General features: G+C 43.0%; 1 protein-coding gene across 1 annotated transcript; it reads right to left on the reverse strand.

Annotated features, from left to right (window-relative positions):
* Positions 1-2219: 2219 nt before the first annotated feature.
* dcxr (dicarbonyl/L-xylulose reductase) lies at positions 2220-13164 on the reverse strand. The gene is made up of 8 exons (XM_020460826.2): positions 12667-13164; positions 12305-12402; positions 9252-9409; positions 7856-7898; positions 7634-7733; positions 6238-6302; positions 4226-4343; positions 2220-2654 (listed from the first exon to the last, which is right to left on the reverse strand). Exons 1-8 carry the CDS (start codon positions 12716-12718, stop codon positions 2551-2553), a joined length of 738 nt encoding a protein of 245 aa, XP_020316415.1. The 5' UTR covers positions 12719-13164; the 3' UTR covers positions 2220-2550.
* Between the last annotated feature and the right edge of the window lie 33 nt (positions 13165-13197).

The following is a 13197-nucleotide window of genomic DNA, read 5'->3' on the forward strand; positions in this document are numbered from 1 at the left end:
GTTTCAGGTAGCCTTCCACAACCTTCACACAATAAGTTGGGTGAATTGTGGCCCATTCCTCCTGACAGAGCTGGTATAACTGAGTCAGGTTTGTAGGCCTCCTTGCTCACGCTTTTTCAGTTCTGCCCACAAATTTTCTATAGGATTGAGGTCAGGGCTTTCTGATGGCCACTCCAATACCTTGACTTTGTTGTCCTTAGGCCATTTTGCCACAACTTTGGAAGTATGCTTGGGGTCATTGTCCATTTGGAAGACCCATTTGCGACCAAGCTTTAACTTCCTGACTGATGTCTTGAGATGTTGCTTCAATATATGCACATAATTTTGCTGCCTCATGATGCCATTTATTTGGTGAAGTGCACCAGTCCCTCCTGCAGCATAGCACCCACACAACATGATGCTGCCACCCTCGTGCTTCACGGTTGGGATGGTTTTCTTCGGCTTGCAAGCCTCCCCCTTTTTCCTCCAAACATAGCGATGGTCATTATGGCCAAATAGTTTCATCAGACCAGAGGACATTTCTCCAAAAAGTACAATCTTTGTCCCCATTTGCAGTTGCAAACTTTGTCTGGCTTTTTTGGAGCAGTGGCTTCCTCCGTGCTGAGCTGCATTTCAGGTTATGTCGATATAGGACTCGTTTTACTGTGGATATAGATACTTTTGTACCTGTTTCCTCCAGCATCTTCACAGGGTCCTTTACTGTTGTTCTGGGATTGATTTGCACTTTTTGCACCAAGGTATGTTCATCTGTAGGAGACAGAACACGTCTCCTTCCTGAGCGGTATGATGCCTGTGTGGTCCCATGGTGTTTATACTACCGTACTGTTGTTTGTACAGATGAACGTGGTACCTTCAGGCATTTGAAAATTGCTCCCAAGGATGAGCCAGACTTGCGGAGGTCTACAATTTTTTTGTAAGGTCTTGGCTGATTTATTTGGATTTTCCCATGACGTCAAGGCACTGAGTTTGAAGGTAGGCCTTGAAATACATCCACAGGTACACTTCCAATTGACTCAAATTATGTCAATTAGCCTATCAGAAGCTTCTAAAGCCATGACATAATTTTCTGACATTTTAAGGCAGTCAACTTAGTGTATGCAAACTTGAATTGTGATAGTGAATTATAAATTAAATAATCTGTCTGTAAACAATTGTTGGAAAAGTTATTGTGTCATGCACAAAGTAGATATCCTAACTGAATTGCAAAAACTATAGTTCCTGGATGGTTGTGAGAAGTTGCTCTCGGGGGATGTGCTAGTATCATTCTTTATTCATGGCTGTGTTCTTAGGCAAAATTGTGAGCCCACTCCCTTGGCTGAGAAGCAACCCCACACATGAATGGTCTCAGGATGCTTTACTGTTGGCATGACACAGGACTGATGGTAGCACTCACCTTGTCTTCTCCAGACAAGCTTTTTTTCCGGATGCCCCAAACAATCGGAAAGGGGATTCATCAGGAAATGACTTTACCCCAGTCCTCAGCAGTCCAATCCCTGTACCTTTTGCAGAATATCCGTCAGTCCCTGATGTTTTTCCTGGAGAGAAGTGGCTTCTTTGCTGCCCTTCCTGACACCAGGCCATCCTTCAAAATTCTTTGCCTCACTGTGCGTGCAGATGCACTCATACCTGCCTGCTGCCATTCCTGAGCAAGCTCTGTCCTCGTGGTGCCCTAATCCCGCAGCTGAATCAACTTTAGGAGACGGTCCTGGCGCTTGCTGGACTTTCTTGGGCGCCCTGAAGCTTTCTTCACAACATTTGAACCACTCTCCTTGAAGTTCCTGATGATCCGATAAATGTTTGATATAGGTGCAATCTCACTGGCAGCAATATCCTTGCCTGTGAAGCCCTTTTTGTGCAAAGCAATGATGACGGCACGTGTTTCTTTGCAGGTAACCATGGTTGACAAAGATCAAACAATGATTCCAAGCACAACCCTCCTTTTGAAGCTTCCAGTCTGTTATTCAAACTCAATCAGCATGACAGAGTGATCTCCAGCCTTGTCCTCGTCAACACTCACACCTGTGTTAACGAGAGAATCACTGACATGATGTCAGCTGGTCCTTTTGTGGCAGGGCTGAAATGCAGTGGAAATGATTTTGGGGGATTCCGTTCATTTGCATGGCAAAGAGGGATTTTGCAATTAATTGCAATTCATCTGATCACTCTTCATAACATTCTGGAGTATATGCAAATTACAATCATACAAACTGGAGGCAGCAGACTTTGTGAAAATGTATATTTGTGTCATTCTCAAAAACATTTGGTCACAACTGTATATTACACTAATCTCATCCAGCAGTTCTCTCTATAAACTAACACACACCCACAATCTGCAACTGCAAAAAATAAACAATTGCTTACGGTTACAACAAACAGGGCAGCTCATAAAGACTCATTCTATTGTTCTGGGTGACACATGTAATCAGTAACATAAAACAAAATCAAGTCCGAATATAATCAGTGCTTGAAGAGGAATTAAATGGGTACTAGTGGACCCCATGGAAAATGACTACGCTAGCCAATCAGAAGGCAGAATTAGAAGGTGAAAGGTTAGCAGGCCAGGAAGCCCCCGTCCACAGGCAGGGTGACACCGTTGGTCATAGAACTCTTATCGCTGAGCAGGAACAGGATAGAGTTCACCACATCCTCCACCTCTGCAGAGAGGAACACACACACACGATAATAATACACACACACGACCATAAAGTAACACACCTCCACATCATCATGTGCCGCTTTCACATGATAAAGAGTGGGGTTGAGCAGTCTGTGTGTCATCAGATGTTAATGGTTAGCTGTGTTAATAAAAACAAGAACATATAATATACAGTATAGAGTGCATTCGGAAAGTATTCAGATCCCTTGACTTCTTCAGCATTTTGTTACGTTACAGCCTTATTCTAAAATGGATTAAATTGTTTTTTCCCCTCATCAATCTACACACAATATGCCATAATGACAAAGTAAAACCAGTTTACTTATTTTTTGGAGGGCAAAAATGTTTAAACGGAAATAGCGCATTTACACAAGTATTCAGACCCTTTACTCAGTACTTTGTTGAAGCACCTTTGGCAGCAATTACAGCCTCTAGTCTTGTCACACGTGCATTTGGGGAGTTTCTCCCATTTTTCTCTGCAGATCCTCTCAAGCTTTGTCAGTTTGGATGGGGAGGATTGCTGCACAGCTATTGTCACGTCTCTCCAGAGATGTTTGATTGGGTTCAAGTCTGGGCTCTGGCTGGGCCACTCAAGGACATTAAGACTTGTTCCGAAGCCATTCCTGCATTTTCTTGGCTGGTGCTTAGGGTTGTTGTCCTGTTGAAAGGTGAACCTTCACCCCAGTCTGTGGTCCTTAACACTCTGGAGCAGGTTTTCATCAAGGAGCTCTCTAAACTTTGTTCCGTTCATCTTTCCCTCGATCCTGACTAGTCTCCCAGTCCCTGCCACTGAAGAGTGGCTCCCGTCTGACCACTCTACCAAGGCCTGAATGGTGGAGTGCTGCAGAGATGGGAGAATCTTCCAGAAGGACAACCATCGCACAGAGGAACTCTGGAGCTCTGTCAGAGTGACAATCAGGTTCTTGGTCACCTCCCTGACCAAGGCTCTTCTCCCCAATTGCTCAGTTTGACCGGGCGGCCAGCTCTAGGAAGAGTGTTGGTGGTTCCAAACTTCTTCCATTTAAGAATGATGGAGACCACTGTGTTCTTGGGGACCTTCAATGCTGCAGACATTTTTTGGTACCCTTCCACAGATCTGTGCCTTAACACAATCCTGTCTCGGAGCTCTACGGACAATTCCTTCAACCGCATGGCTTGGTTTTTGCTCTGACATTCACTGTCAGCTGTTGGACCTTATATAGACAGGTTTGTGCCTTTCCAAATCAATCAAATTTACCACAGGTAGACTCCAATCAAGTTGTAGAAACATCTCTAGGATGATCAATGGAAACAGGATGCATCGGAGCTCAATTTCGAGTCTCATAGCAAAGGGTCTGAATACTTATGTAAATAAGGTGTTTCAGTTTTTTCCCCCTCATTTCTAAAAACCAGTTTTTGCTTTGTCATTATGGGGTATTGTATGTAGATTCATGAGAGAAAAAAACAATGTAATCCATTTCAGAATAAGGCTGTAATGTAACAAAATGTGGAAAAAGTCAAGGGGTCTGAATACTTTCCCGAATGCACTGTATAAATAACTTATTATTAACAAAACAACATGTATGTGACCTGCGAATCGTCCCAGAGGGATGCGTGAGGTCATGGTCTTGGCCTTGCCAGGGTCACTCCATGCCAGTCTCCCCATCTTAGTCATCACGACTGTGGGGTTCACACTGTTCACACGGATCTAGCAAGAAACATGTACACCCCAACAATCAATACTTATTAGTCAATAAGGCAGTAGCCTAGCAGTTAAGAGTGTTGGGCCAGTAACCAAAAGGTTGCGGGTTCAAATCCCCAAGCTGACTAGGTGAAAACTCTGTCCTTGTGCCCTTGAGCAAGGCACTAAACCCCAGTCCCTGTAGATAATCAATACATCAAATCAATACAGTCACTTCAAAACGTAGGTTATCCATGCATGTTCGTCTACTCCAAAATAAGTCCAGCATCTGAGCAGTGCACTGTGCACCTACCATTTGAATGGAAAGGGACATATTTTACAAACACCATATGTCTAATAACATTCAGCTTACAAAGGGTTGTGTATTCATGGATGCAATATATATTTCTCATTCGTGTTTCATAATTTTCCTTCAATTAGCAAGAGGCTGAATCCATTTCACCAGAGAACGCATCCGAGCAAGGCAAACAGCGCCCCTCTTTCTTAGTATCTGCAGCCCATGTATCTGATGCAGTCTGGCCAAAAAGAATATGACATGTCATGCTCATTTTAGCCAGACAGGATCATATACATGGGCTCCACATATATTTTTACATTGACATTTTAGTCATTTAGCAGACGCTCTTATCCAGAGCGACTTACAGTTATTGTATTCATCTTAAGATAGCTAGGTGGGACAACGACATACACTGAGTGTACAAAGCATTAGGAACTCCTTCTCTTGACATAAACTGATCAGGTAAATCCAGATGAAAGCTATGATCCCTTATTGATGTCACTTGTTAAATCCACTTCAATCAGTGTAGATGAAGGGGAGGAGACAGGTTAAAGAAGGATTTTTAAATCTTAGAACTGCAACGCTGCTGGGTTTTTCCACGCTCAACAGTTTCCCGTGTGTATCAAGAATGGTCCACCATCCAAAACACATCCAGCCAACTTAACACAACTGTGGGAAACATTGGAGTCCATCATCCCTGTGGAACACTTTCAACACCTTTTTCTGAAGGCTAAAGGGGTGCAACTCAATATTAGGAAGGTGTTCCTAATGTTTGGTACACTCAGTGTATCTCAGTCCTAGTAAGTACATTTTTCCTCAATAAAGTATCTATCAGCAAAGTCAGTGCTAGTAGTGGGGAAACGTCAAGTGTGAGTGTCAGTTCACGAAAGGGGGATACTCTTTGAAGAGGTAGGGCTTCAGATGTTTTTGGAAGATGGGGACTCTGCTGTCCTAGCTTCAGGGGCGATGTTTCGCTCGCTCGGATGCTTTCTCCGGTGAGATTGAGGAGTCTTACTGTTGGTGCGCGTCTTGGTCAAAATTATGAATATATTCAGAGATGACCGATCAGATCTCAGAATTTCTTGGGGGAGGCCAATCAGATTTCAGGGGAGGCCGTGGCCACACTGGGCCGCCACTGCTATTAGGGCAACATATATCCATCGTTTTTGTATAAATTGCTCAAGCTCAGTATATTTGGTTGGAGTCATTGTGGGCAGCAATATTCAAACCTTGTCTCTGATTTTCAAACAGATTTAAGTCAGGGTGGAGACTGGACAATTCGGGAACAGTCAACACCTATTGGAAAGCCATTCTGGTGTCTTTGGCATAACAACATTTGTAATTGTCCTGCTGAAAAATAAAACTATCCCAGGGATAGGTATTAAGAAGACTGAGGCAGGTATTCCTCTAGCTTTTTATCTGGGCTTTCATGTTTCCTTTCATGTTTCTTTTGATCTTGACAAACTCCCCAGTCCCTGCCGGTGACAAGAATACCCATAACATGATGCCACCACAATACAACTGTTGCAGACAGAGGTTTTAAATGTACTGGTCTGACATCAGAAGAACCATGTGTGTCTTGATGTGTGCTCTCTGCTATTGGGTCAGTCCTCCTGTAGTTACCTGATAGGGTCCAAGCTCCAGGGCCATAACCTTAGTCAGCATGTCCAGAGCACCTTTAGTGGCACCTGCACACACAGACAGACAGTATGCATTCAAATATCAACTACACAACAGTGGTAGGCTTGATTACCAACAACGACGAGACGGCCTACAGGGAGTAGGTGAGGGCCCTCGGAGTGTGGTGTCAGGAAAATAACCTCACACTCAACGTCAACAAAACTAAGGAGATGATTGTGGACTTCAGGAAACAGCAGAGGGAACACCCCCCTATCCACATCGATGGAACAGTAGTGGAGAGGGTAGCAAGTTAAGTTCCTCGGCATACACATCACAGACAAACTGAATTGGTCCACTCACACAGACAGCATCGTGAAGAAGGCGCAGCAGCGCCTCTTCAACCTCAGGAGGCTGAAGAAATTCGGCTTGTCACCAAAAGCACTCACAAACTTCTACAGATGCACAATCGAGAGCATCCTGGCGGGCTGTATCACCACCTGGTACGGCAACTGCTCCGCCCTCAACCGTAAGGCTCTCCAGAGGGTAGTGAGGTCTGCACAACGCATCACCGGGGGCAAACTACCTGCCCTCCAGGACACCTACACCACCCGATGTTACAGGAAGGCCATAAAGATCATCAAGGACATCAACCACCCGAGCCACTGCCTGTTCACCCCGCTATCATCCAGAAGGCGAGGTCAGTACAGGTGCATCAAAGCTGGGACCGAGAGACTGAAAAACAGCTTCTATCTCAAGGCCATCAGACTGTTAAACAGCCACCACTAACATTGAGTGGCTGCTGCCAACACACTGACACTGACTCAACACCACTTTAATAATGGGAATTGATGGGAAATGATGTAAATATATCACTAGCCACTTTAAACAATGCTACCTTATATAATGTTACTTACCCTACATTATTCATCTCATATGCATACGTATATACTGTACTCTATATCATCGACTGCATCCTTATGTAATACATGTATCACTAGCCACTTTAACTATGCCACTTTGTTTACATACTCATCTCATATGTATATACTGTACTCGATACCATCTACTGTATCTTGCCTATGCTGCTCTGTACCATCACTCATTCATATATCCTTATGTACATATTCTTTATCCCCTTACACTGTGTATAAGACAGTAGTTTTGGAATTTTTAGTTAGATTACTTGTTGGTTATTACTGCATTGTCGGAACTAGAAGCACAAGCATTTCGCTACACTCGCATTAACATCTGCTAACCATGTGTATGTGACAAATAACATTTGATTTGATTTGATTTACATCAAGATGTAGTGAGTTAATTGATATAATACGAGCTATAGCTGAGATATGTTTTGATGGGATGTATGTGCTGCTCTGTCTGGTCCCTCTCGGTGACTTACAGTAGACGGTGTGGTCTTGGAGGGCACACTGAGACGCCTGGCTGGAGATGTTCACTATGGAGCCTCCTGTTCCTCTGGCCTTCATACCCCGAGCCACAATCTACCCACACACACACACACACACACACACACAGAGAATGCACAGTGAGTATGGAGAAACTGTTAAGTTACCTATAACTATGTTACAGGGAGCCAATTCAATTTCTGACAGCCTTTTCTTACCTGAGAGACATGGAGGACAGCCTTCACGTTGATGTTAAAGGATCTGGGAATAGGAAAAATAAATCAATTAATGGGATTTATGAGATATTCCTATTAATGTCCATATAACAGAAATATTCCAAACATAGAAGGCTGTGTAACTAGCCACACAGAGGTAACACAGTTTAAACCATCTTATCTGGATAGCTATTTTTAAACCATGTTTAAAAAAACAGGTGTAAGATGTACACTACCGTTCAAACGTTTGGGGTCACATAGAAATGTCCTTGTTTTTGAAAGAAAAGCAATTTTTTTGTCCATTAAAATAATATAAAATTGATCAGAAATACAGTGTAGACATTGTTAATGTTGTAAATGACTATTGTAGCTGGAAACTGCTGATTTTTTATGGAATATCTACATAGGCGTAGAGAGGCCCATTATCAGCAACCATCACTCCTGTGTTCAATGGCACGTTGTGTTAGCTAATCCAAGTTTATAATTTTAAAAAGGCTAATTGATCATTAGAAAACCCTTTTGCAATTATGTTAGCACAGCTGAAAACTGTTGTTCTGTTTAAAGAAGCAATAAAACTGTCCTTCTTTAGACTAGTTGAGTATCTGAAGCATCAGCATTTGTGGGTTCGATTACAGGCTCAAAATGGCCAGAAATAAAGACCTTCCTTCTGAAACTCGTCAGTCTAGTCTTTTCTGAGAAATGAAGGCTATTCCATGCGAGAAATTGCCAAGACACTGAAGATCTCGTATAATGCTGTGTACTACTCCCTTCACAGAACAGCGCAGCGCAAACAGGTTCTAAACAGAATAGAAAGAGTGGGAGGCACAACGGAGCAAGAGGACAAGTTTTCTAATGATCAATTAGCCTTTTAAAATGATAAACTTAGCAAACACAACGTGCCATTGGTTGCTGATAATGGGACTCTGTACGCCTATGTGGATATTCCATTAAAAAAATTGCCGTTCCCAGCTACAATAGTAATTTACAACATTAACAATGTCTACACTGTATTTCTGATCAATTTTATGTTATTTTAATGGACAAAAGTGTTTTCTTTCAAAAACAAGGACCTTTCTAAGTGACCTCAAACTTTTGAACAGTAGTGTAGGTCTAATACAAAGTCCTTCTACTGAGTCTTGAGTGACTTGTGTTTCACTTCTATGAATATGAATTACAATCATAACATGATTTAGAGCAGTGGTTCTCAACTGGTTTTGCCTCGGGACCCAAATTGGACCAGGTCGTCTCAGTTGCCGACCCAATATTCGCATTGCGATACAAAATTGCCGAAATGCCACCTGGAAAGCTATTTTTAATGCTATATTGACAGTAATGCCTCCCCCTCCCAAACCAGTTAAGAATTTCTCATTTAAAAGGACAGCGATGAGAGCATCTTTACATGTCAAACTGGTCGGGGGTGACCTCTAGGAAAGGCTGCAGCGTGGCATAGGCTGCGTTATTCACCAGCAGATCCACATTACCGCCGGCCTCCCGTAGCGCCTCCTCTGTGGCCCCCCAGTCACCGAGGTTCACACACACCGGCTTGATGGACGGACACTGCAGGGAACAACCAGCACCAGAACCAATCACACAGAGAGAAAAGACAGCAGAGAGAATCACCCCAACGAATCACCACAAAGAATCTCCCATCATCTCTCGTCACGGAGCCGAAACAATGGGACATGGAGGTGAAAAGAGCAGCAGGGAAAACTAGCTAGCCTCTAATGATATGCGTATAGGGCTAGTGGAGAGGAGAGGTCCTATAAGGGGACAATAGAGCATGCAATGGGGGGGGGTCCGGACCCTGAGCAGTGGAGGGGGGGCTGGGCGGGGTTGTAGGGATACGAGGGTCATAACGCAGTGGAGGATGGGGAGGACCATCTTACTCAGTGAATTTCTGAAAAATAGTGAGAATTTTTTGGGGGATAAAACTATACTAAATATATTCACGTCACCAAATAACTAATTAAAAGACACCGTTTTGCAATGAAGTTCTACAGGGCTACAGTAGCCTCAACAGCACCATGGTGTAGCTGGAGGACAGCTATTTTCCGTCCTCCTCTGCATACATTGACTTAAATACAAAACATAGGAGGCTCATGGTTCTCACCTTCTATAGACCTACTGTCATGGCCAAAAGTTGAGAATGACACAAATATTCATTTTTCACAAAGTCTGCTGCCTCCAGTTTGTATGATGGCAATTTTTGCATATACTCCAGAATGTTATGAAGAGTAATCAGATGAATTGCAATTAATTGCAAAATCCCTTTTTGCCATGCAAATGAACTGAATCCCCAAAAAACATTTCCACTGCATTTCAGCCCTGCCACAAAAGGACCAACTGACATCATGTCAGTGATTCTCTCGTTAACACAGGTGTGAGTGTTGACGAGGACAAAGCTGGAGACCACTCTGTCATGCTGATTGAGTTTGAATAACAGACTGGAAGCTTCAAAAAAAGGGTGGTGCTTGGATTCATTGTTTTTCCTCTGTCAACCATGGTTACCTGCAAGGAAACACGTGCCGTCATCATTGCTTTGCACAAAAAGGGCTTCACAGGCAAGGATATTGCTGCCAGTGAGATTGCACCTAAATCAAACATTTATCGGCTCATCAAGAACTTCAAGGAGAGCGGTTCAATTGTTGTGAAGAAGGCTTCAGGGCACCCAAGAAAGTCCAGCAAGTGCCAGGACCGTCTCCTAAAGTTGATTCAGCTGCAGGATCGTGGCACCACCAGTACAGAGCTTGCTCAGGAATGGCAGCAGGCAGGTGTGAGTGCATCTGCACGCACAGTGAGGCAAATACTTTGAGGATGGCCTGGTGTCAAGAAGGGCAGCAAAGAAGCCACTTCTCTCCAGGAAAAACATCAGGGACCGGCTGATATTCTGCAAAAGATACAGGGATTGGACTGACCGGATAAAAGCTTGTCCGGAGAAGACAAGGTGAGTGCTACCATCAGTCCTGTGTCATGCCAACAGTAAAGCATCCTGAGACCATTCATGTGTGGTGTTGCTTCTCAGCTAAGGGAGTGGGCTCACTCACAATTTTGCCTAGGAACACAGCCATTAATAAAGAATGGTACCAACACATCCTCCAAGAGCAACTTCTCCCAACCGTTTGGTAATGAACAATGCCTTCTCCAGCATGATGGAGCAACTTGCCATAAGGCAAAAGTGATAACTAAGTGGCCCGGGGAACAAAACATTGATATTTTGGGTCCATGGCCAGGAAACTCCCCAGACCTTAATGCCATTGAGAACTTGTGGTCAATCCTCAAGAGGCGGGTGGACAAACAAAAACCCACAAATTCTGACAAACTCCAAGCATTGATTATACAAGAATGGGCTGTCATCAGTCAGGATGTGGCTCAGAAGTTAATTGACAGCATGCCAGGGCGGATTGCAGAGGTCTTGAAAAAGAAGGGTCAACACTGCAAATATTGACTCTTTGCATCAACTTTATGTAATTGTCAATAAAAGCCTTTGACACTTATGAAATGCTTGTAATTATACTTCAGTATGCCATAGTAACATCTGACAAAAATATCTAAAGACACTGAAGCAGCAAACTTTGTGGAAATTAATATGTGTCATTCACAAAACCTTTGGCCACGACTGTACACATAATTATGACGACTTCCGGAGGACATCCTCCAACCTATCAGAGCTCTTGCAGCATGAACTGACATGTTGTCCATCCAATCAAAGGGATTAGAGGATGAATCTAAGTTCAGAAAGCATACGCTACAGCTAGCTAGCACTGCAGTGCATAAAATGTGGTAACTAGTTGACTCAAAGAGAGAGAAAGACAATACTTGAACAAATTAATTTCTTCAAAAATCAAGGAGAAGCTGTAGAGCGAGAGAGAGCTAGCTATATTTTGTTAGATTTCTTTTCAATATAACTTATTTAGCTCACTAATGCAGCTAGCTAATTTAGCCTACTCAAACAGAGAGGAATGCTATTTATGTTAGCTAACTGGCTCTTATTATTATTTTAGTTATTTCTTTAACTGAAAAGGTTATCCAACACTAAGCTAAGGCTATCCAACACTGGAACTCTTCCAAGTCAAGGTCTGCTAGATGCAGGCAAGTGTGTGCAAGGCGTTCCTGGGCATGTCACTCACTGTCTGTTACCTTGGTTGCTCCAATTGGTCTTTTGACATGTGCACCTACATTATAAACTATAATTATAAACTATAAGGCTAGATTGTCGAAACTTCATGATGGGTATAGGGAAAATTGAGTATCACATATTAGGCTAAACCTATCGATGTTACATTGAGCTGGGTGAATTAAATATGAATGACAGTCATCCAATATGCTGTAATAGAAATAAGGCCATGCTCATAAATGTTTTTTTTTTAAAGACGTCTTCCCCAATCGTAAACGGTACCGACACCCCACTGTTGTAGGGGCATTGGGTGTGTATATGGGTGTTGCGGGGGTTACCTCCAGCAGAAGGCTGTCCAGGTCAGCCCGCGTACGTGTGACTGCCACGACCTCTGCTCCGCAGCGCGCCAGAGCAAGCGCCGTGGCCCGGCCGATGCCTGTGTGAAAATATCCATAAACACAATAACTATTATTCACTGGAGATCTCAGTGTGACGGCCAACCTGACACATACATTTCGACCGTGTTTGGGTTATTCGGTCACCCACAATCATGACAGTGGTTCTTTCAGGACACATTGGAAGTTGCTTAGTTTGAGCTCAAAACTACTTGTTGATTTACTTGTTGTACGTGCATTTGGTTGTGTTTTCGCAGCAAACCAGACGTCGACACTATCTTCAAATATGGTGGTAGTTTTCTTACCTTTTCCTGCCCCCGTGACTATGGCCCGCTTGCCTGCGAAAGAGATTTCCATGGCTCTTCAGACTTTCGCTGCGAAGTTATGGGACAAGTAAATGTTGCACAATATGGAGAGCAAAGGGTGAGAGATACAATGCAACAAAATAGATCATCCGCATGCGATAAGGGCGAAATCGATACTACATGCCCTCCTCACTTTCAAATATTGAAAAATGTCGCGTTAAAATAAATATTCGTTATATGAACAGTGCAAGATATATTGAGCTCTATAAAGTAATTTACTTATCCAGTTGTCACTGGTTACGACAGCCGCAAAGTCATAAATCCCGCCTATTTCTACAATGTATTTTCTTAAAACGTGATTTTAAACATAACCTTAACCCTAACCACACTGCTAAATTTATGTCTAACCTTAAATTAAAACCATAAAGCTAATTTTTATTCTCGTGAATTTTCTCGGAAACGGATGTGGTGTATGAAGAGTGCACCTCGAAGTTGCGCAAAAAGTTAATGGATAAAAAAGTTATTGTTCCT

Source organism: Oncorhynchus kisutch, linkage group LG25 (genome assembly GCF_002021735.2).
Source record: "Oncorhynchus kisutch isolate 150728-3 linkage group LG25, Okis_V2, whole genome shotgun sequence".
In the NCBI taxonomy this organism is placed as follows: Eukaryota; Metazoa; Chordata; class Actinopteri; order Salmoniformes; family Salmonidae; genus Oncorhynchus; species Oncorhynchus kisutch.